This window comes from Hyperolius riggenbachi, chromosome 6 (assembly GCF_040937935.1).
Source record: "Hyperolius riggenbachi isolate aHypRig1 chromosome 6, aHypRig1.pri, whole genome shotgun sequence".
Taxonomy (NCBI): Eukaryota; Metazoa; Chordata; class Amphibia; order Anura; family Hyperoliidae; genus Hyperolius; species Hyperolius riggenbachi.
In genome coordinates, this window is record NC_090651.1 from 273,056,080 (window position 1) to 273,081,437 (window position 25,358).

The following is a 25,358-nucleotide window of genomic DNA, read 5'->3' on the forward strand; positions in this document are numbered from 1 at the left end:
AGCATATATACAATATATCCAAAGGTCTACAAACACACAGTGTATCTAACCATTTCAGAGTAGCCCATGGGTCAGACCCGAGTGGCCTTAAGTTTATGGGCATTGAGAAGTATGTCAAAAAATGGAGAGGATCCAGTATGTTGAAAGAAATCTCAAAAGCAGAGGGTAAATGGATCTATAATTTAGGAACACTACACCCAGGGGGTCTGAACATTGAGTTCGACCTCAATTGTTACATCACGACTGATAATTAATCCAGTATTGATGGGAGGCAATACAGGGGGGGGGGGGGGGGGTTAATAGCACAGGAAGTAAATGATTACAAAAGAAAAAGGTGAACTGATGTGGAGGTTGTTACACCGGTTGGGGAAAAGAAATAGCTGATGGGAGGAGACCACTATATGATGAATCCCTAAGATAGTCACTGGAGTATCATAGCCCTTAATTTGGGCAATGGGGGTGATAACATATCACATATTATATATTTCACTAATCAGAGTAGATGAAATGGCCAATAGGGGCCTTTATCAAAATATAAAATTTATCCTAACATAGCACAAATGAGAAAATGTACAGAAAGGTTCAATGAGACGCCACTGGAGGGCAGTACAGATACCATTCACTGTGAGTAACAAGGTTACCACGAGATTAATGTTTCACGGTATAACACTCAAGCACTGGGGGGGGGATTTTTGCTTGGGGGGGTTGGGGATGTATATTATTTTGAGGGACAGATGTGTTAAAATTGTCTTGGGGACAGTGCGATCTGTCACACCCTCCGGGCGGAAATTTTTAGACGGCTGCCAGTTTTTAGGACCTATGGGGAGTGCGCTCCCATTTAACAGGGCTGAGTATGAATCAGTGATTAAATAAGCACAAGTTCAAGGGAGCACATTTTGAAATATTAGTTTAATGCGGAGTACTGAGGGAGCATTCATATAGATATGCAGGAAATAGCTAAGTTATATTAAATTTCAGAAGTTCGGATGGCCACCCAGCCGGCGTCCATGTTTATGTAGTCCCCTATCTGAGGACACGTAGTTTCCATTCAAGTTCCACCAATAGAGTGAGTAGTGCAGTATAAGAGGACGGAGCGCGCCAGTGACGTCAGCCCCTGATGAGTCTGATTAGACGAAACGCGTAGGGCGGAGCTACGGCCGGCGCGTCTGACGTCACTGCACTGGGAAGAGTTTGAGGAACAGCGTAGCGAGGAGGACGCGAGCCAGCGCAGACCAGGCGAAAGGGTTATCAGGAGGGACACGGGACGCCGTTCACCCTATGCCCGGAGGCCCGGAGGCCAGGACAGATCTCGCTGCCGCCAATATATATGATGTGCCATATTGCAAGAAGATAGAAGTGAGTGCGCATTCATTGCGTGGGCTATTACGTTTTTTATGCAGTATACACTATGATGTATTTTATGTGTTTTACTTTCTTATGATTCCGGAGAGGATTAATGCAATATTAAATAGAGAACTGAAGATTTTAAAAGTATCTGGAGCCTGTTTGTGACAAATACGCTAGACCCACCTGGCTTTGAGGTGGCTGCGATCTGGTGAGCGCAATCTAATTTGGGAGTGGATTCACGAGTGCGACACGAGCACATTGGGCACAGTGGTGATTGACTGTGTGTGGCAGACTGTATGTATATGGAGTCACGCTATGTGCCATTTGTCTATTGATTTACAGGAAGGTGGAGAGCGCAGTTCAACTACTTGACACTTTCTGGCATCTGGAACCCTGATACAGCGATCCCACCACAAACTGTAGTGAATTTGGGCTGCGGAAAGCTCTGAATGTCATTTTATGGAACTTTAAGTGTTGAGACATAGGAGTTGTTTCTGATAATTGTAGTTCTGGACTAATAACTTGCAGGAACACTGAGGAGGGGATTAGATTGTGACAGGCTTGAGTTGGCAGCGCAGCCCTGTATACCCATTATTTGTCTTTCTATACTGAATGTATCTACACCTGACTTCTTATGCTGGGGCTCCTACACCTGACTTTCTATACTGGGTACACCTACATCTGACTTCCTATGCTGGGGGCTCCTAAACCTGACTTCCTATACTGGATGCACCTACACCTGACTTCCTATGCTGGGGGCTCCTACACCTGACTTCCTATGCTGGGGCCTCCTACACCTGACTTCCTATACTGGATGCACCTACACCTGACTTTCTATACTGGGTACACCTACATCTGACTTCCTATGCTGGGGGCTCCTAAACCTGACTTCCTATACTGGATGCACCTACACCTGACTTCCTGTGCTGGGGGCTCCTACACCTGACTTTCTATACTGGGGGCACCTATCCTTGGCTGCCTATACTGAGGGCACCTATGTACCTTTACTGATAGCAGGGCACCTACATATGATACTGAGGGCATCTACATTACTATACTGAGGGCACCTACACCTTACTTCCCATACTGGGGGCACCAATGCTTTGCTACCTATACTGAGGGCACCTATGCCTGACTACATATATTGAGGCTACCTACACCTGACTACCTTTACTGGGGGCACCTATACTTAGCAGGCTGCCTAACTAACTACCTATACTGAGTCTGAGGGCGTTTAAGTGTATTTCCTTCCATTTACTGGTTATTATTAATTTTCTATTGTATATATGTGATGTGTCACGGAGATCTGAGCATTTGGCGTGATGTATCATGACTTCAGAAAGGTTAGGAACCAATGCTCTATAACATTGCACTCTTGGCTTTTGTCACGGTAAGTAAAAGTTTCTATTTCAGCCTTTTAGCAAGCAGAAAATGTGCGTGTAGCATGCATTTTATTCAACACAATTCCTGATTGTGATGCCGAAATGGGAGCCTTCAAGTTTTTTTACCAATCAGTGGGTTAGTCCAGGAGGAAAAAATACATAACAAGTTTGATCCTACAGAAGATGTTGTGGGGCTCCAATGCTGTACAGATGTGTCACTAGGCAACAGCTGACAACACATGTTGTCTCTATGGAAGTGGGACGACAGTGTCAGGAAAGAGGTAGCAGCTTCTGCACTTAGGGTAAGGAGATGAACAATGGACTTGGCTGCTGATTGCTGCTTAAAGAGAAACTTCAGCCTAAAAAAACATACTGTCATTAAGTTACATTAGTTATGTTAATTAAAATAGATAGGTAATATAATCTCTTACCCACTCTGTTTTAAAAGAACAGGCAAATGTTTGATTTCATGAGGGCAGCCATCTTTTTGGTTGAAAGGAGGTGACAGGGAGCATGAGACACAGTTCCAACTGTCCTGTGTGCTGATCACCCCTCCCAGTTGCTAGGCAACGTGAATAACAACATAGGAAATCCCATCATGCTTTGCACAGTATCAGGGAAAAAAGCCCGGGCAGTTTTCTTTGATGGGTGGAGCTTCTGAAAGTTCTGATGCTGTGAAACTGTTAAAGAAACACCAAGCCTTTTCAGTTCTGCTGAGTAGATTTTTAGTCCGGAGGTTCACTTTAAGGCCAGGCTCACACATAGCAGAATTGCATGCGTTTTCCACTATGTGCTATGGGGAAAGCTCATGCGATTCTGCTAACATGCCGGATCATTTAGTCAGGGAACACACTTGTTTTTGTGTGCGTTTTCTGCACAGAAAAAATGAGAACTCATGTTAATCAATGGGCTAGTTCACACTTAATGCCTTTTTTCACATGCAGAAAAAAACCTCACATCCTGCACCAGGCCAGGGTCACACTTAGCAAAATTGCATGTGTTTTCCCCATAGCACATAGTGGAAAATGCATGCAGTTCTGCTAAGTGTGACCCTGGCCTAATTCTGCAGATTTTGTCAATTTTTCCATGCATTGAAAGACAAATATAACCCCTGCCTAAGTGACGTTGGCGGACACCTTTTTTAATGGCAGATTTTTCACCCAACATGGCCTCAACTGGCTGCTTTAGCTGGAAACACACAAGAGTAAGCACTGGTCTTTACTCTGTAAGCTGCTGCATAATCCAGCTACGTGCAAAAGAACACAAACCAACTATTAAAGGACCACTATCGCAACATTTTACATTGAAAATACATGTAAACATATACCAATAAAAAGTATGTTTCTTCCAAAGTAAAATGAGCCATAAATTACTTTTCTCCTATGTTGCTGTCACTTGCAGTAGGTAGTAGGAATCTGACAGAACCAACAGGTTTTGGACTAGTCCATCTCTTCATGGGGGATTCCCAGCAACACTTTTATTCTTTACAAAGACATACCCTGAAAACGATTTGCACAATGATGCTGGCCAGCTTCCCTTCTCACTGTACACCTTTTTGAGGCAGTTGAACAGAGAAACTGCCATTCACTAAGTGTTTTTGAAACTAAACAAAACCATGTGAATCCCCCATGAGCAGATGGGCTAGTCCAAAATTTGTCAGTTCTGTCAGATTTTTACTACCTATTGTAAGTGAAAGCAACATAGGAGAAAAGTCATCTATGGCTCATTTTATTGTGGAAGTGTACTTACATATATTTTACAATTTTACAATTTTAGCGATAGTGGTCCTTTAAGGATACTTTACATGGTCACAGTCCTTACTCTGTTAAAGCGGTTTAAAACCCTTACATAATATTGAATAAAAACATGTTTTACTACTTTTTATATGGCATATGGTTATCATATTTGCATTTGTGCGTAAATATTATTATTCATTTAGAAATTATACATTCCCAAACGTACAGTGTTTTGCTTTGTGAGCTGACTTTGCATTTTATTAATAACTGGTTTTATTCATTATGTATTGAAGGCAGAAATGCTTTCAGTGTCTCTCTGTCTCCAGCTGCTTCTGCACAGTCAGAGAATGTGTCACATTCCTCACTTGATACATTTAAGTAAACACAAGATAACATAATCTACAACTTCGGATGTGTCCACATTTCAATGCACTGAACTTTCAAGCTCTGTGTAACCCTTCCAATGCTGGTCTAGTAAAAAAAAAATGCTGGTTGCATATAATATGCTGCAAATAATTTTTTAGAGCAAAGAAGAAATGCTGGGTTATATTCCGCTTTAAAGACAGTCTGAGGCCTCTTGCACACTGCAAGCGATTCCGATTCAGATTCCGCTTTTTAATCAGTTTTTACATCCGATTCAGATTCTGATTTGCAGTTTGCTCCCTGCACACTGCAAATCGGAATCTGAATCAGATGTAAAAACTGATTAAAAAGCGGAATCTGAATCGGAATCACTTGCAGTGTGCAAGAGGCCTAAAGCCTTCTAAAATTCCTCTTTTTATTTAAAGTGGTCTAACACCCAGCATTTCAACTTTGCTTTAAAAGATTGGTTACAGCTTATAAACTATTATGCCAGATTTTTTTTTTTAGCAGAAATTCACTGAATGGATTAAACATGACATTTTAGTGCTGCATTTAGCTAGAAATTCTCCTCTGTGCTTGCTTGTTTAGTTAGGAATGTATCTATCTACAATGTAACAAACAAACACTGCTCTGAGAGAACAAAGAGGGCTTCCCTGGCAGGCTTTTCAAAGGTCTATTTGTATTCCAAATAAAGATACATTTTGTAACTAAAGATAAGAACGGATGCGGATTCCTAGTTAAATCCAACACTAAAATGTCATGTTTAACCCATTCAGTGAATTTCTGCTTAAAAAAAAATCTGGCATAATAGTTTGTAAGCTGTAAGCAATCTTTTAAAGCAAAGTTGTAATGCTGGGTGTTAAACCGCTTTAACATTTATCTTCAGCAATATCAGCATAGCTAAAACACAGCATCCCAGCAGCAGAACGATGTAATTAATTTAATCTACCCATAGCATTAACGAATCCTAACTATTCCCAATACTGAAAAGCAGTTGAGGTCATATCTATGAAAAGAATGCTAATCTAACAGTTCTGGAAGTGATTGATAAAGCTATCATTCAGGACTAATTGGGCCCACCAACTTCACTGTTTTCTTATAATACAATCTGAATAATGTGATAAAAAATACAATTTTCAATACAATTTTACTGCTAATGGCCAGCTCTGCAGAATCCAACCATCCACCCGAAAATGCACACCAAAGTACATCTGCATATCTGCAGATACCTGGAACAAATGACTGTGTTCTTAATGACAATGTGCTTTTTAAATCTAATGTGAGTATCCCAGAGTTGTCCTTTCATGTCTGCTTGGTCTGTACATTATTAATAGGAGCAAATTAATAATTAACACACAAAAATGAATTTTATTATTTTATTACGCACACACGCATACACACAAACGCACGCACGCACGCATGCACGCACGCACACACACACACACACACACACATAAATAAATATAATAATTCATTGCTAGTGTGCCAAACAACTGTTCAAAGTGAAATGTACTATAGACTTCAGTTAACAGCTTTCTTTGTATGTAATCATTAATGTGAGTAGTTACTGCTACATGTGCAATGTGGCAGCACTGAGTTCCGGAATTATTTAACTAATCCTAACACAAAGCTGTTCCAGTGTTTAGTAGCTATACATAGCTGAATTTACATCAAAGCATGGTCAGAGCTCTTGCATTCTCGGGATCCTAGAATGCAATGTATAGTTCAGTTTGTGAACTCCTTTGAGGGACAGTTTGCAATGTGATGAATTATTCAGTTTAATCTGTAAAGAGCTGTGAAAGGTGCCAGTGCTAAATAAATGCATAATAATATCAATGGCATTTTACACTACAAAAGATTAACAAAAGGTGAGAATTCCTTGTTTCACAAGTTTTCTTCTGGGCTACAAAAGGTCTAGAACCTGCCTCTGCACCACTTTCACACTGCACAGACACTGCAACACACTGACAGTTTGTACGCTTCATGCAAAGTACATGCAACTTTTAGGAAATAAAGCCCGGCTGTCCTCTTGTTTGTTTTCTGTATACTCCACCAGGTTCCACATCAGCTGAGCCGACATGGATGGTGAATGCAAACTGTTACTTCTTGTTTAATGTACAGTGCCCCAGGGACCAGAACGCTTGAAGTGCCTCGCTTATCTCTTGTTATTTGGTAAATAGCGTCTGCACCGAAGGTTTCCGATGTGCCGAGTTCCACTTTGGAGTCACAAGTATATGCTAACCACTCCACACGATCCGCACCATCAACGATCCAACTTTATTCAAATAAGTTACATAGTAAAATCTGTGTAGGTAAGTATAAGGTGACACACAGGCGTTTCGGACTAATATAGTCCTTTGTCAAACCATCACAGGCAGTGTGGGTCTGTGATAGTTTGACAAAGGACTATATTAGTTTGAAACGCCTGTGCATCACCTTATACTTACCTACACAGATTTTACTATGTAACTTATTTGAATAAAGTTGGATCGTTGATGGTGCGGATCGTGTGGAGTCGTTCGCTTATCTCTTGTGTCTTCGATTTTTTAATAGATGTTAGTATTTTTGGATTGTGAAAATTGCTTTCCGTATGTCATATTTAGGAGATACAATGAACTACATCAGGGGATGCTGTTGTGTGGCATTTACTAGACACAGTTTCTATACCTCACATTAGCGACAAGAAGACATTGATGTGCGACGAGCATGTGAGCAAAGGTCATACAAGCCGTGTCAGGATTACACATGCACAGAGGATTCCTAATACAAGCCTGTGATGTCACAGCTTTCCTGAGGGTGAGCATGGGAAAAGCTGGATCCATGGCAATAAGCTGAAAGCACCTTTCAATACTGTTCTATTGATTCACTTAACAGAGAACACTGTTCATGTTTTGTTACTCCAACAGTCCGAGAATTCATCCTAGGAGCTAGTGTCCATAACTTCTACTTCTCCAAGTGATGGAGTGATGACCCCTATATCCCACATTGTCCTGCAGAGTGGGCTAAAAGGCACTGCAAGAGGTAATGTAGAGTGAAAAGCTTTGGGAATTTGAGCCCATGGCCCCAGGAAACTCTCACATTCTTCCTCGGGATGAAGTTCAACATGCTTTTTCTGAAGAGTCTGTGGTTCCTGAGACAGGTACTCCTTGATTTGTGGTTGCCAAGTATTTCCTAGCTCTTTTACTTCTGAACATTTTGTATTCTGTTCTGGTTCCTGTTGTCTTAGATATGTTATATTTGCCACCACTGTCTCACTGCAGGTAACACAACTCTGGGTGTTTCCATCACTATTGGTGCTGCGACTGAGGAGGGGAGAGTCTGTGGACAAGCTGATACCGCTGTCCCGTTCTTCCAGGATTCTTCTGTTACAGAGAGTCAACTGCTGCAAGGGTTTAGCTATCACGTTAAATGCTGGTTTGGGCAGATTTTTCTCAGTAGTTGTGCCTGGGGACATCTGAATAGGCTTTGATAGATTGCTAACAAATGTTTCACTTCCACAACCACTGTTAGCACTGCTGCACAGAAAGATCTTGGGCTCTTCCAAAAAGTGTTCTGTCAGGCCGCTTTCCCAGTACAAGATTGTCTCAATAACAGGGGAGGGAGGCTTGTCCATCCATGACCAACTTCTCATCATCAGAGACTTCTGGAAAAAATATTGAGTGTTGGTCATCATATAATAAAGACAAGGAATATCCACCTGACTATGACTCGTCTATTAAGAAAACTATTTTTTTATCTCATTGTGCTGCATGCTCCTATAATGAGTGGTGGATGGAGATAGTTAAAATACAAGAAACAAAATTAATGAGAAGAGCATTCTGTATTTTTCCAGTGCTGACAGTTTTATTAATGCCTAAAATAGGAAGTCCCCTCTTGGCTACTGTAACTCCTTACTCTGTGGTCTACCAAAAAGCACACTGGCGCCTCTCCAGTCTCCACTGAACTCTGCTGCCCATCTCACCCACCTCTCCTCTCGATCCTCTGAGGCAGCCCACCTCTGAAAATCTCTCTATAATAGGGCCCTTTTCCACCAGCGCGTTTGCGCTGGCTGAATCGCAAAACCGCAAACCGCTAGCGATTTTACAATCGCTACGGTTTGCTTTTTAACATAGGAATCGTGGTAGGTCATTTCCACTACCGCGATTCGCTTTTGTCAGGTACGCGAACGCGCGGTGGAGCGATAATTGCCGCGATTTTGCTATGCAGTGCATATCATAGCAAAATCGCGGCGGCGAACGTCGGGGAATCGCCGGTAATTGCGATTCAGCAATCGCTAGCGTTCAGCGTGAACGCTAGCGATTGCAAGTGGAAAAGGGCCCTATTGGCTATCAGTTGCCCAAATGATCCACCTTATTATACAAAGCTTTACATAAGCAGTCAGCTCAATACGTTTCCTCATTAATCTACAGATGCCATACCACCCAGAACCTATTCTTCTCCCTGGAGACCCCTTAGTCCTCTAGCTTGGTCACCTCCTCTCACTCCTGCATCCAGAACTTCTCACGCGCATCATCTCTCCTTTGAAACTCTCTACCACAGCCAGTCTGTCATGCTCCAAGCTTGGAAACCTTCAAATGTACTCTCAAAACACACCTTTTCAGACAAGCCTATAATTTGTTGTAGATTGCAGTGGAGATTCAGTGCTGCATCTGCTAATTTCTGTGTCTCCTTCCCTCTCTCCAACCCACTACCCTTTAGATTGTATGTATGTTCCCAAATATTTGTTTTGTACCCTGTACAGCTCTACAGAAGATATTAGCACTATATAAATAAGAGATAATGGCTGTAAATTAGTACAATATCTGCAGTGTCTCCCTCAGCCAATACATGTTCACAAAGTACCAATGTCTAGTAATCAAGAAGTCGAGTGACATAGCCAAAATCTGTGGTCCTGTAGGTAAGTAGTTAATAAGTACTATGCTATCTCTTGTGATCCCCAATAGGAAAGTCATGAGCAAAATGATCAAACACAACAGTCATAAAGGGCCTAGAGAGATTCGCAACGCCTTACCCTTTAATTGGACCAGAAGCTGCTACTGATGTGTGAAAAGCTGTCTATATACTATATATTACCAAAATGTTTTACAAATCAGTAGCTGTTATACTGCATAAGTATACGAGTTTGATATATATCCTATGCAAATAACTGCTGTTTAAAAGTAGAAAGGCAAAAGAGAAAAACGGTCATAGGCATATCTAGAGGGGTGCAGGCATTGCTCATGCCATGGGCACCACAGCACCATGGGCGCCATCCTGTGCTGGGCCACTATGCCTGCTCCTGTGCTGCACCACCCCACCATGCCTGCCCCCGTGCCTCCCCATCACTTAGATCTCATATCAGATTAATTCTGTTATCTGGGGTACATGGAAGTGTTAGAAAAGAGGACAGAGAGAGAATAAGAAGAGATATGTCTAGAAAAGTGACTATCCCGGGGCAAAAAACACAGGCAACCATAACACATGTATGCGAGAATGGATGCTGTTTTTAGACAGGATGGGGGCTCTAACAGGAGGGGTGGGGAGGAGGGACACAATTCCAGTGTTTGCCATAGGCTCTATATTACCCAGGTACGCCCCTGACACCGGTGTGGGCTCACCCCCCACAGAACAAAAAGGCTAAGGAGAGAGAATGAATGTGGACCCACCCCCACAGAATAAAAAGGCTAAAGAGAGAAAACAAGTGTGGACCCATCCCCGCAGAACATTTACTTACTAGAGTATTGGGCGTCTTGACAACTCTCCGAACATAAAGACAGATGTAGAGATTAGCAAAGATCAACAGAACCACAACAATTAGGATACTGGATGCCACTACCAAGACAGTGCTGCTTGACACATCTGAAGAGAAAAAGGAGGAACAAATTAATGTTTTAAGCATTATCTTGAAAAAACTCTCCAGTAAAAAATAAATGAATGTAAAAGCAAACCTAGGATTGTGTAGATGTGCCTGTAGTAATTGACCCTATCTGTCATTTAGATCAATTTACAGCCTCTCTGGCACTCTGCACCTGGCTTTTGAAACCCTTCAGCACTTCATTTGGCCTGAGGAAGTGGGCAGAGACCCACAAAACGCGTACATTTATATATATTAAATTGTCGTCATTGAGGTAAGCCACCTTTATTTCGCCTAATGTTCATTTTTATATACTTTGTGACATACTGCATCATTTGCGCTCCATTGTCTCTGTGTTTTCTTCTGCTCACCCTTTCGCACAATACTGCCATCAAGTTCAACCAGAAGGAAAAAAAAACCCATCCTGAATCTTCACATATCCGAGTTGATCCAGGCAGTCAGATAAATCCATGGATCAACTTTCCCAGGAATTACATTATTTTGTTTACTTATCCTACAAAGGCACCAATGTGTGTCTTTCAACCCTTCAATCATTTTGTAGTGTGTGATGGAAAGTGGAAACTTGACCTTATTAACCTGCCTTTGGTTGTACCATCCGCCACTATGTGGAGAACAACCACCTACCAGGCCATAAGGTCAGCAGCAGGTGCATGCTAGGATCTGAGGCAAATGGGCACCAGCCAGGGCTGTGTTGCTGTATACTCAGGATGTAAACACCAACTCGTTAGACACCCCTCTTCTTATAAACACATGTAGACCACAGATACAGACAGCGAGAGACAGTGCAGCTAACTGGTAGGAGGGAACGCCTGATTTATGGTACCGCTCTGCTGAGCTTCTCAGCTTTCTACTGTCTTCTTCCTTCCCCGCATGGTGCATTCTGCCTGTAATAGAGGCTTGCCCTGGCCTGATGAGGTTGTGGCTATGCATGGATATTCTGAACAGATCCAAACGAAGCAGGCACCACCTTCAGTAATTCAGTAGCTCTTTATTGAAAAGTCATTAAAAATGACATGTCATGAATACAAATGGCTAGAGCGGCTTACATTCCGCTGTTTCAAGCTTAGTAGCTCTTTCTCAAAGCCAGAAACCATATGGGAAAGGGAGCGGGAAGGTATTCCATTGCCAGTTTAGAATGGACATTGTTAAACAGGTGTTTGCGGTAGTAGCACAGAATGTTATTACCATTAATTGAATTTGTTTATGAGCGCTAGTACAATTTTGTATATTGTTAATTAATATACCTGCTTTGAAAACTTGCCTTTTTAAGTTTTTGAGGGTAATTAGGTTTTATACACCTGATGAAGGACCTGCGTGTCCTTCATCACACATGTAGTGTCACTGTTCCGCAATACAAGCAACGTTTTGCAGCCATTTGGTGTGCAGCCTCTTTCTTACGTTTGGTAATTAGGTTTTATAGGACCTGTAGGGAAATTTGAGGAGCTAAAGAACACCTGTAAGGAACAACGTGCCCCGGGGGATACTAACCTCAGGAGGGGAAGCTTCTGAATCCTAGAGAGGCTTTCCTGGTCCTCCTGTTCAGCCCTGTTCCTGCGCTGGTACCCCTGAACTCTTTAGAATTATAACAAACCTGTGACACGTCTCAAGCAGGCGCACTAGCAGCTTACCGCTCAAGCTCCGGTGGAAATAGCTGAATCCGATCGGTCTGCTTTACTGTGCAGGTAGCTCACGCTTCCGCAACTGAGCGGACCTGATTGGGCTCAGCTATTTCCATTGGAGCCTGAGCGGTAAGCCGCTAGTAATATGTTGGCGCTTTATAAATACAATAAATAAATAAATAAAATAATAAATAGTATGCCTGCGCAAGGCGTGTCATAGACTTGCTATGATTCAAGAGCCCAAGCAGAAGTTTGCGAGGATGAGGGAAGCCGGTTTATTATCCAGAGTCTTCCCCTCCCCAGGTAAGTACCCCTAGGGGCATATTTTTCACTACAGGTTCACTTTAAAGGGAAATAACTTCCTCCTGACACCAGGATACTTTCTCCTGACACTCATGAAAACCAAAATATAACTTCTATATACCTAGAAATATTATGACCTTTATCATCCTATGTTGAATATAGTATTGCCTAGACTAACTTTATGCTCACTTTAAGTCCTGCAGTGAAATACAATATTAACAGAGCTAATAAAAATTGTCCCTAGCATGTGATTGGCTGCATAATCCTCACAGCCACTATCTTACCTTGTTCTGGGAGGTAAATGCAGCTCTCTGAAGATGGTTTTCCAGCATTGCCTCGAGTAGAAATCGAAGTTTGGATTATAATACAATATTCTTCTCCATCAGGTAGATTACTACTAATATGGAACGATTCGCTGTACTTCTCCTCCTTAAACTTAAAATAAAAACTACATTTCAACACCATAAACAAAACATGATCCAAATGATTAAAATACATCAGTGTTGCCAAAAAGAATAGATCATCCAGCATTTCTAGATGGTATCATAAGTGATCCCAGAAACTCTGCTGGATTTTTTTTTTTTTAATTGAAGAGAATCTGAAATTAAAAAAGTGCCCCTGGGGGTATTTACCTAGGGAGGAGGAAGCCTCTGGGCCCTAATGAGGCTTCCCCGTTCGCCTGTGCATCCCCGATCCAACGCTGGCTCCCCAAATCCGCAGTCAATGACGATATTTACCTTTAGGATCCAGCGCAGACACAGTACCATCTTCCCTCTTGGGCTCCGGAAGAAATAGATCGGGTCCGCTCTACTGCGTAGGCGTCTCGCCATTATATTCATGAGGGCCATTATATTCATTATTGGCCATATGCAATTAACTTTTTCTCCTGAGTTTTCTCCTAGTAATATTCTCAAATTTGTCCATGAAATGCCCTTTAAACCACCAGCAAGCAAACAATCAAAATCATTTTGATAGTACTTTTTCACCTACTTTTTGTTACTTTTTCCATTGCAAAGTGCTGAAAGGTTATTTTAAATTGAAGATGAAAAATGATCTCCTAGGAGAAAGCTCAGGAGAAAAAGTTAATTGCATATGGGCCAGAATGGCCCTTATTCAATTCACTTTTTTGCCCAAAATCTTCTCCTAGGTGATATTTTCATACCTTATCAAATAATTATCTCCTATGATTATTTTGAGTATTCTAATGCTTGCTGGTAGCTTAAAAGACATTTAAAATGGCCCACATGCAATTAACTTTTTCTCTTGAGCTTTAAAGCTCAAGAGAAAAAGTTAATTGCATGTGGGCCATTTTAAATGTCTTTTGAGCTACCAGCAAGCATTAAAATACTCAAAATAATTTTGACAGTACTTTTTCATCTACTTTTTGGTACTTTTTTGATTGCAAAATGCCAAAAAGCCATTTGAAACAGAAGATGAAGAATTCTCACCTAGGGAAAAACTTAGAAGAAAACGTTAATTGCATATGGGCTCCCAGAGTCACCTGGGGTAGAATGCTGTGACATCATAACATAGGCTAAAACAACACTGGGATATCAATTTACAGCAATATATTCAAATAGAAAGTGTTTCTGATGCTGAAATCAGGATATTTGGAGAAAAATAGCACCTGGTAAAAAGGGGAAAAATTCACAGCAATACAAATTTTCATTTTAATGGCACTAGGTGTATAAAATGGCCGCTCAGTTAATTAATGGTTCTCAAAAGCAGCTACAGCTTTACAACGAGATTATACGCGTTTATGGCTTTACAGCTGTTCTAATTAGCAGCTTTATAGACTTTTTCACCTACTTTTTGGTACTTTTTCAATTGTAGAGTCAAAAATTTACTTTAAACAGTAAATGAAAATGATTTCTTAGGAGAAACAGTAGGAGAAAAGGTGAATTGGATCAGGCCAAATATTCTTTAAATAACCTCTGCTACATAAACTGCTTTGGAGACAAGGAAAAACCGAGAGCCCAATCTGGTGTTGTATGTTAGCGTAAAGTGAGGAAAGTATGTGTTTTAAAGTTATACTCACAAACACGGGTCACCACACAGGCGACCAATGGAACAACAGGTGGGGAGAATTATTACCTGACCCCACTCAGGTCTAAAAAGTCGCTCTCTATAGACAGGAAAAAGATTTGGGGATACACCCATCCACCAAGGGTGGACTAAGTAGATGAATAGACAAGGGTAATAGAGGCGCCAAAGTAGGATAAAATAGTTAAAATCAGTCTAAAAGGAGGGATGTGGGTGGGGTCACCTCCCTCAGGTATAATAATGACCAGGCTGAGTTTAGCCGTTATTAACAGCTAAACTCAGCCTGGTCATTATTATACCTGAGGGAGGTGACCCCACCCACATCCCTCCTTTTAGACTGATTTTAACTATTTTATCCTACTTTGGCGCCTCTATTACCCTTGTCTATTCATATACCTCTGCTACATAAAGTATCAAATCCACTTGAACTCACCGTATTGTTGTCTGAAGTTCGACGAATTTCTGCAGTGTACACTCGGTTATTGGGAAATATCTCCTTGATTGTTTGTGTGATATTTCCCACTGTGAGTTCTGGAAGTTTGAGTTGAACAAATAGTTTGGGGCCATCTACAGTCAGTTCTACAGATGGGGGAGGCAGAATGACTGCAAGAGAGTGAAACAGATGCTGTTATTCTATATATCGTATGCAAAACACACAGCAAACATACATACAATAGTTTACAAATAAAATGATAAGATCTTCTTGGCGCCCCAGGCAAGGCACGTTTTGTCTTGCTACCCCAATCTAGTGTAGACAATGGGGTGAGGGGATAGAAAAACAGCATAGCGTGTATGTCCAAAAAACCACCGCTGTGTGGTCATTTTATTTTGTATCAAAAAAGTTAGTGCATACTCAGACAGTAATTCAAAAAATTGACAGATCTGTCAATACATTAAAAACATACATGGCCAGCCCATTCAACGTGCCATACATACAGCCAACTAACAGCGAACAGTTTTGCCTTCATGTGAATATTCTAAACCTATGGACATATAGGGGAGAAAAACAGCAAGCGGACCCCAGCAACAATGTGTGACATAGCAGATTTCAAAATAGTCTGGATGGCTAAGCTTGGTGTAATTAGAGAGAGCCAGTACTGACTGCCCATATGTGAATCACCTCCAAAACTTTGCCTTTATCAACACAAGTTAGTTACCCCAATCTAGTGAACAGGAAGATCATAACCTTTAACAATTAGTTTTGTGGGCAAAAAAAAAAAAATGATAATTTACATAAAAATAATGTTGTTTCTCAAAATAAGTTTGTTGCATGTGGTCCGGTATTAGTCATGGAGAGAATCCAAAGACATAACAACAGTTGTTTAGGTTATACCTTTAACCACTTCCCCACCACAGGTTTTTTCCCCTTCAAGACCACAACAATTTTCACATCACGCTCCTACCATTCATACGCCAATACATTTATTGCTACTTATTACTCTGAATCGATCTATATAATATTTTTTCTGGGACAAACTAGGCTTTCTTAGAGCAGTACTTTTTGCTAAGAATTATTTTATTTTATATGCATTTTACAGGGGACAAGAAAAAAAAAAAGCAAAAATTAATCATTTCTCAGCTTTCAGCCATTGTAGTTTAAAAATAAAATGTTCTATTGTAGATAAAACAGACATATTTTATTTGCCCATTTTTTCTAGTTATTACAACGTTTAAATTGCGTCCCTAGTACAATGCATTGCGATAATATTTTATTTGGAAATAAAGGTGTATATTTTCTGTTTAGTGTTTTTTTTTATACTACACAAATAATTACAAGCCTTTATTTACAAAAGCAACCGTAGTATACCCACATGACATACATATTTAAAAAATCCCTAAGGTAACTACTTATGAAGTGTTTTTTTAAATGTTGTAAAAAAAATTTAATTTGGTAACTATGGTGTAGTGGTGGAAGGGGTTAAAAAAAATAAATATGTATTACATTTTTGAAAGCAAAACTGTTTTAAGGTGTATTGGGTGTATTTTACTTTCTGGCCACACTTAGTTCTGCTGTTAACAGTAGATAGGAACTAATGTGTGTGTAACAGTTTCCTTTCGGTTTTGAATGAGAGCTGCGTCTCACTGCTGAAAGCTACCATTCATTACAGGCACGGTGATTGGGGTTGAGAACAGCTGTTTCTCATACCCCAATCACGGAAGAACGGGATGTGGCGATTGCGAATGGAAATGGTGCAGCGATCGGGAACAGCGGGGGTAAGTAAACACCCCTGATCTGCAAGAGAAATACTTGGCCCATATGCCCCATGGCCCATATGCAATTCACTTTTTCACCTGAGTTTTCTCCTAGGTGATATTTTCACAACTTGTAAATAAAATGCCCTTTAAACCAACAGCAAGCAAACAAATACTCAAAATAATTTTGATGGTATTTTTTCACTTACTTTTTGGTACTTTTTTCATCTCAACGTGCTAAAAAGTTCATTTCAATTGAAGATGAAAAAATATCTCCAGGAGAAAACTCAGGAGAAAAAGCGAATGGCATATAGCCCCATGTGCTCCTATTTTTGAAATGTGCCACATTTCCTGAATGGACTGAGGATTGACTGAAGGAGCTGACAGCAGTTAAAGGGGAACTCCAGTGAAAATAACGTAATGAACAAAAGTGCTTAATTTTTACAATAATTGTTTATAAATGATTTAGTCAGTGTTTGCTCATTGTAAAATCTTTCCTCTCCCTGATTTACATTCTGACATTTATCATATAGTGACATTTTTACTGCTGGCAGGTGATGTTAATGGAAGCAGCTGCTGTTTGCATTTTTGGCAGTTGGAAACAGCTGTTATTTCTCACAATGCAACAACCCTCCCACAGGGTGATGTCAGCACCATGGTCCTGACATCACACTGTGGGAGGGATTTCAAAACAATAACAGCCATACAGAGCCCCCTGATAATCTGTTTGAGAAAAGGAAAAGATTTCTCATGGGAAAGGGGGTATGAGCTACTGATTGCAATGAAGTTCAATCCCCAGTACAGGGCCTGTTCAGCCTTTAGTGGCTGTGTCCCCGAGACAAGTACATCTTTAAAAAGAACTGTCTCACCCTTCTAATATCACAGAAATGGAAAGTATCTGAATTGTGGTTGTGCCAGTTTTATTCTACATTCATAGTTAAATGCCATTTCTAACTGGATTAGTCATATTACCAGACTGTGGGAGCCCTGTTTGTTCTTTGCAGTTATCTTGTCTTGTCTGCATATGGGGCCCAACAACAGAGTTTTACAAAAGGGTTAATCAAAATCACATATTAGGTGATAAAAGCAGTCTAAAGTTACAAGTGTTTCCTGTGAATCAGTTAAACAACATACATAACAAAAAACAACATGACCAAAAAAGGAAACTGGGTAGAAACCACAAGTAAATTGGAGAACAGGTTAGGGAGATGTGGGTGGATTAAGATAAGATTGCTTGCTGTATGTTGACTAACACAATGCCAACCAGCTTGTCCAAAATGCAGAAGCCTAATATAATATTTAAAGCAAATCTTTTCTTAAGGACAACTATCACAAAAAAAATTGTAAAATTTAACATACGTACATATAAAATGTAGTTTTCTCACTTCAGGTTTCCTTTAAACAAGGTAGTGTTTTTTGTAAAATTAAGAGAAACAAGGTATAGAAAAGTTTTTGAGCTTATTCTGTGGAGTTTTCAGGCATTCTGTACACTTTTTGAAATGATTATTGAGTTTTCTATATGATCATAAACATGTGTACCTTCTTTGGCCGTGAAACGCGTTGACCGAGACCATTGTGATGTCTGGTTTCCAAGAATGCTTCTTACTCTTCCAAAATAGCCCTGACTCTTGGATAATGTCTCCATCGTAAGGTCACAGTTTTGTTCACTAATATACCTACAATGAGGTACTGATGTCCAGTAGTTGTTGCCATACCTAGAGAAACACCATGAAACTAAATGCCTTATATTTACAATCATGGATCGTAATCACACATTTTCAGTTCCAGCATTTCAAACCTCTGTTTCTCTCACCTCAGATACTCCACTTCATACAAGACGCTGAGATTAGTGGGTTTGTTATGTCCCCAATTCAAAATGCGTCGAAAGAAATCTTGCTGGAAGCGGACATTTTCCGGAGGGGTCGGTAGTATACCTCCTGCAGGAAAGGAAAGTCCATGAAATATGGTGATACACACTAGATTGCAACTAGTATTCTTTTATGTATACAATAATACAGAGACATTAAGCAATATATTTCAAGAAACATATGCAGAACATTATTATCTACAAAGGCAGAAGATACATTGTTGTAAAGCTTTATTTTACATAGCAGACCTCAACGCTGGCTGTTAAAAGCATGACGTTTTTTCCCATAGCAACATGCTCTTTCCTGTAGCAGTGGACTTTCATTTCTTAGACTTTAATGGCCTTCATTCAATTCACTTTTTCTCCTAAGTTTTCTACTAGGTGATATTTTTACACCTTACTAATAAAATGCCTTTGAAGCCACCAGCAATTAAAGCATTTATCCAGTGGCGTAACTACAAGTCATGGAGTCCTCCAGCAAACATGTGATGGGCCCTCCCAATGTATCTACCCCTGGTGACCCTCCAGGCTTGAAGGTTCATCTTGCTAGGGTCAGAAAACAAGTATGGGCATCATAATCTTCACACCCATAACAAGCGTAGCCACAAAATACCCGATCTGAAGGATAGACCCTTTCATTGCAGGAAGTAAAGTGGTAGTTGGGGCCCTCAAACAGCTCTAGGATCCCGTGTAGTTATGCCCCTCATTTATTGCATCTTTTGACAAGGTTTTCAATCAGTACCAGCACCCTCCTCACCTATGTTAGTGTTCCTGAAAAAACAGTCACCAAGGTTCTGCAGTCATGTGACAAGCAGTGCAGCAGATTTAAGGACACCTGAATTGAGAGGGATATGGAGGCTGCCAAACAAGCTGTTAAGGGCGGGGGCAGATTAATGGACATCTGAATTAATCAAGATATAGAGGTTGCCATATTTATTTTGTTTTCAACAGTACCAGTTGCCTGGCTGTCCTGATGAACTTTCTGGTTGTGTGTTAATCATGCATCTGAAACAAGCATGGGGCTATTCCAGTCAGGCTTCAGTCAGAAACATCGGATCTGCACGCTTTTCAGAGTCTATGGCTATAAGTATTAGAGGCCAGGGGCGTCTCAATCACCAGGCAACTCTAAATTTTTGCCTGGAGCGCCGTGAAAGGTGGGGGCGCAACGCAAGGGGGGGGGGGGGGTGGACGCTCGCCATGGCTGCTAATGTAGCCATTTTGTGTGTGTGTGTGTGTGTGTGTGTTTTTCATAATGCTGGCTGCCACTGTGCCTCTATGACAGGCAGCTGTGCCACCTACCGAACTGCCCCTCTCCTCTCAGAGCGAGCAGCCGCACAAGACACAGAATAATTTATATCAAAACCTCCCCAAATTGCTGCCAGCCAATGAGAGTGCCTCCACTGGCCGGGCAGGCCCGCCCCTCTACTGTGCCTACACTAGCTGCCTGCTACTGTGGCTGGGGTATCGATGAAGGAAGTGCAATGTACACAGCAAGCATACCAGCAAGCAGAGACATCTATATGTTTGCCCTTCCTCCTGCTCCTCTGCAGTCTGGTAAAACTTTGAAGTCCTGCAGAGCGTCACACAGGTTCTGCATAATTACATTCCTTGTTTATCTTGGTCGGCTCAGTTGTGACTGGTTCACTGTCACAGTTTTCTGTCATGGAATTTTTACTATAGGGATTCGGGAATGAGTGAAGGTGTGTTCTGCTGTACCAGTACAAAGGCTAGCAGTTGTAAAAATTCTTGAGAGACCAGGAGCTGTTAGTGATGCGTATGTTAAAAAAGGGCGTCGGGAAAAAAGGGCGCAGGGTTTTAAACGATAAGCATGAATAACGTTTAAAAAAAATTGTGCTATATTTTGTTTAAAAATAATGTTTTATAAAGTTATAAATCATTAAATAATGTGTATGAAATCGGCAATTGTAAAAATGTTAATCTTCCCTGTTTAAAAAGTGAAATGTATAATAACGTTTTATAAAAGATTAATAAGAAGTTTACTAAAGCTATACCTAACCCTACTCTCATACAGAACCCTCCCTGTACCTACCCCTAACCCCTAGACCCCCCTGGTGGTGCCTAACACTAAGACCCCCCAGGTGATGCCCAACCCTAAGACCCCCCAGGTGGTGCCTAACCCTAAGACCCCCCCCTGGTGGTGCCTAAACCTAAGACCCCCCTGGTGGTGCCTAAACCTAAGACCCCCCTGGTGGTGCCTAAACCTAAACCCCCCTAAACCCCCCTGTGATAAGCATTAATAACGTTTGAAAAAAATATTGTGCTGTTTTTCATTTAAAAATAATGTTTTAAAAAAGGTTGTACTGTTTTTCGTTTAAAAATAATGTTTAAAAAATTATAAATCATTAAATAATGTGTAATCATGAGAAGCAGTTATAAAACAGTAAAAGTCTCCGGGCGCCACTTGTAAAACGTTATTTTTGTCCGGCGCCCTTTTTTCCTGTTGGGCGCCCATTAAACGATATTTATTATGGGAGTGAATGGCGGCGCCCTTTTTGTCCACTTGCCTCAGGCGCCCGAATGTACTGTTTCCGTTAGGGATAGCCTTCTAGAGCATGAAACTTTTGTGAAGGAGGCTAATAAGATATGCAAATTAACACTGCAATCAAACGGGGCTTTGGAGCTTGTAAGTTGGCTGAAAAGCAGAAGCCCAGCAGCTACTTAAACCAATTCTTTTTTTCTGAATGGTAGCTACAGATGATTACAGACATTGACATCTGTAATACTGGGTACGCACAATGCGATTTACCGCTCGATGGACTGGTCGATTGATTATTTGTGACATGTCCGATCGGGTCTCGATCGATACAACGATCGATTTTCTAATGCTAAGTGTGCAAAATGGTGAAACGGTGCTGCAATATGTGTATTTTCTGATGAAACGTTGTCACATCAAGATTATTTTCTGGTGATACGCTGCCGCAATACGTTTATTTTCTGGTTAAATGATGTTGCATTACAAATGTTTATTGGTGAAACGCTGCCGCAATATGTTTATTTTCTGCTGAAACACTGTCACATTACGATTGTTTTCTGGTAAAATGCATTCGCAATACGTTTATTTTCTGGTGAAATTATGTCGCATTACGATTGTTTTCTGGTGAAACGCTGCCACAATACTTTTTTTTCTGGTGAAACGCTGTCACATTACGATTATTCTCATGACTAGATTGTGAGCCCCTCTGAGGGACAGTTAGTGACAAGACAATATACTATGTATAGTGCTGCATAATATGTCGCCGCTATGTAAATACTTAAATAAATAAATAATGGGGGCGTCACCAAGGGGGGAAGGGGCAACACGGGAGGGGGGGTGCCACAGGTTCTCTTGCCTGGAGTGACAAAATGGCTAGAGGCACCCCTGTTAGAGGGAAAGGATCTACAACAGGATAGCCAGGGCCGGTTCTAGACCTTTTGCTGCCTGAGGCAAACTTGTGAGGATGCGCCCCCACCCCCCGATTTCAAATGATCGCACAGCATACAACAATTTACTCTGCTTCATTTAATGTTCTCACATGACATGCTGCAGCGCAACAAAACAACACACTGGTTGGCTATGAGTCTGTGACAAACAAACTGCTCACCCTCAGCTACTCCATTGCTCCCCAGGAAGGTACACACAGTCAAAATGCTGCCCCTGTAATCTCTGTGCCTGATGCCAATGATTCACTTTGCTTCACGAGAGAACTGGCCCTGAGGACAGCCAGGCAATTAGGATTGTTTAAAAGGAAATATGGCAGCCTTCATATCCGTCTCACTTCAGCTGTCCTTTAACCTGACAGATGCAACATTAAATTGCACTGAAAGAATACCTCGTGTGGCAGAAAAAAAATGAAACAGCTGTTACTTTCAGGATGACCCTCATAATAACATTTAATGGCAGTATCACTATATCAAAGCAACAAAAATTGTCAGTGGCATAATACTAAATGAGCCTGGAAAGAGCTAACTCTAAATAAGACATAGATAAAAAAAAATCCTCCAGTTGGTGATGACTATTGACCTGGGGAAGTGACAGAAGATAGCATGCAACACTCACAAGTCTTGGGACTTTCCATATCTATTTTGTACACTGTGATGGTAAACATGCAAATATCCATTGTACAGTATTGAGAATGTAATGCACATGACTGCAGTGACTGCCTTTCTATCTGAGGATAGGCTCACAATAAAGGGGACATTTTCTGCAACGGACCACAATGGACAAGTCAACAGATCCTATGTTATCTATAGAATGCTTTCAGACATTTCCCATTATGGTGACAGATCGCAAAGTTATGTCCTTTTTTTTTTACAAAATGATCAAATCAAATATTCAGTTTTTTTGTAGTTTTCAACCTGATTCCTCCAACAAATGCAAACAATGCTATGGAAACGTTCTTCTGAGTTCAAAGGCTGACGTTTTTTTTTTGAGCAACGGATCCTCAGTGCCTCTGGCTAGTCTGCATTTGGTTCAGCACTGAAATCTGGTAAGAGGCTCTGAGTTTATGTGGTGTGGGATAATGCATGCACGTTTGCAGTGGATGTCAGCACCTGGGTGATATAGCTGTGTACAACATACTACACTATATTCTCGGTTTTCCACTTTTTTCCTATTTACTGGAGCTGATAAAGATTCGATTGAGGAAAGTGCTGGCTGGGCCACAGGCTAGATTGCTGATCCCCAAGGGAGATTAGCCATTTGATCTGGAGAGCACACTGAGTTATGCATGGGCACTATTGGCGAAAACAGTGTCATATACTACACCATATGCATCTGTTTTTCCCTTTTATGAGCGTTTGAGGATATGATCTCTGGGGAAGCTACAAGGAAAATCTGAGGGATAGACTGGCTGGGCCGAAAGTGAGATTGCCGGTCTGTAATGATTGGCCATTATATCTGGTGAGCATATTGTATGTGTGTGGCGACTTGAAGTGGACATCGTACAGACATACTACACTATATGTGCTTTGTCTTGTTGTTTCTTTTGAGTGTTTCAGGATACAAGCTGAGAAAGGAGAAACGTCTTGACTGGCTGGGCCAAAAAGGTATGAGCTGATCTGTAATTGATTGGCATATGAATCTGGTGAGCGTATTGAAAGACTGTTATGCTGTCAAGAATATTACTAAATTGCTTGGGACTGCAGTGAGAGACTTATGTGCTGATTTGTTGAGCACTAGACTACTTGTAAAACAGAACATATTATTGAGGGGTGACACCTAACCTCTGGTTATTGCGATCCAAAAACATATTATTTGCTAAATTGTTGGTATAAATTGTTCAAGGAGCGCACCATTCAACTATAACAAAACATGCAATCAAATATTTATCAGAGAAAAAATGGAAAATGAATCCTTATTTTTTTTTTTTTGAAAAAAAATATTTTTTGATTTTCTTATGCAATCGATAATTTTATTGAAAAAACAGGAAAATATCAGTATGGTTAATTTTTTTTTAGGTTCACCTCTAAACTACTGTAGGGATTAGATCATGAGCCCCTCTGAATCCAGAAGGAGTCAGCAGCAGTACATTAATACTAAATACATGTTTGTGTGCCCTAATTTAGCAATGTATTGCTTTGGGTATTTTCCAATATGTCATTTTAATTATGTTATAGGAATGCAGCCTGTAATTATATTGTGTATCTCTTTGAGGGACACTGAATAATATATTATTATTTAGTATGTATATAGCACCAACATCTTACGCAGCGTTGTACAGAGTATATATTGTCTTGTCACTTAACTGTCCCTCAGAGGAGCTTACAATCTAGTCCCTACCATAGTCATATGTCTATGTATGTATCGTGTAGTGTATGTAACGTAGCCTAGGGCTAATTTAGTGGGAAGCCAATTAATGTATCTGTATGTTTTTTGGCATGTGGGAGGAAACTGGAGTGCCCAGAGGAAACCCACATAGACACAGGGAGAACATACAAACTCCATGTTGACCCGGCTGGGATTTGAACCAGGGACCCAGCATTGCAAGGCAAGAGCACTAACCACTACACCACCATGCTAGTGCTATAGTATTTGTATACTAATACTAATATTAATACAAGTGGTGCAAAACAATAAATAGATGGAGAAAGAAATGAATAAGATGTATAGCCTTGGCAGAGCTTGAGTACCTGTGAAGTGCACTTTTAACTTTCAGAGGAGCAGCAGAGTAGAGACCTTTCTATGAGCTCTATAATAACACATCTCACAATCAATCTTAGTACAATATATCACATTGTAGCTGGGATGAAGACCTTGCGGTCACATGTAACTCACCTTTTGCAGAGGGTAGCAGGTGCACAGCGATCTGAAGAGACACACAGTTTATGAGTAAGAGGGACAGCTTTGCCATAGTGCTGCAATCTCCCTGTTCTCTTCTGAGGTACTTGATAAGTATGACTTCTTTCACTTCTGTCACTTCCCTATTATTCTCCACGCCTGGAGGACGTTGCTTTCTCTACCACACAAGGAAATGCCGGGGGATATTTTACAGAGATTGCAGTCACTGTGAGAAACTTACAGATACTCTCTGTATTCCGGACTAAACCTTTGCTTTCCCTTTTTTCATTATGTAATGTTATGCACTGAAATATGTAAAGAAGTTGTGAATACTAAACATACCATACACTTTTTTTTTTTACTTTTTGAAACCG

At 40.8% G+C, this 25,358-nt stretch overlaps 1 protein-coding gene across 2 annotated transcripts; it reads right to left on the bottom strand.

Moving 5' to 3' along the window:
• Positions 1–7,337: 7,337 nt before the first annotated feature.
• On the bottom strand, positions 7,338–25,080 carry IL10RA (interleukin 10 receptor subunit alpha). 2 transcript variants are annotated; one of them, XM_068242810.1, is made up of 7 exons: positions 24,982–25,080; positions 18,654–18,777; positions 18,380–18,555; positions 15,081–15,250; positions 12,889–13,039; positions 10,542–10,666; positions 7,338–8,468 (listed from the first exon to the last, which is right to left on the bottom strand). In XM_068242810.1, the coding sequence occupies exons 1-7, from the start codon at positions 25,055–25,057 to the stop codon at positions 7,749–7,751; spliced, it is 1,542 nt and encodes a 513-aa protein (XP_068098911.1). In that variant the 5' UTR covers positions 25,058–25,080; the 3' UTR covers positions 7,338–7,748. The 2 variants fall into 2 exon arrangements, with proteins under 2 accessions (XP_068098911.1, XP_068098910.1); XM_068242809.1 differs by having other exon boundaries at positions 7,338–8,471.
• Between the last annotated feature and the right edge of the window lie 278 nt (positions 25,081–25,358).

Coding starts and splice junctions, on each gene's coding strand:
- IL10RA (XM_068242809.1), bottom strand. CDS start 25,057: ATGGCAAAGCTGTCCCTCTTACTCATAAACTGTGTGTCTCTTCAGATC. Junction 15,251..18,379: donor GCGTTTCACGGCCAAAGAAG/GTACACATGTTT, acceptor ACTCTCTTGCAG/TCATTCTGCCTCCCCCATCT. Junction 10,667..12,888: donor CATTTACCTCCCAGAACAAG/GTAAGATAGTGG, acceptor TTTTCTCTTCAG/ATGTGTCAAGCAGCACTGTC.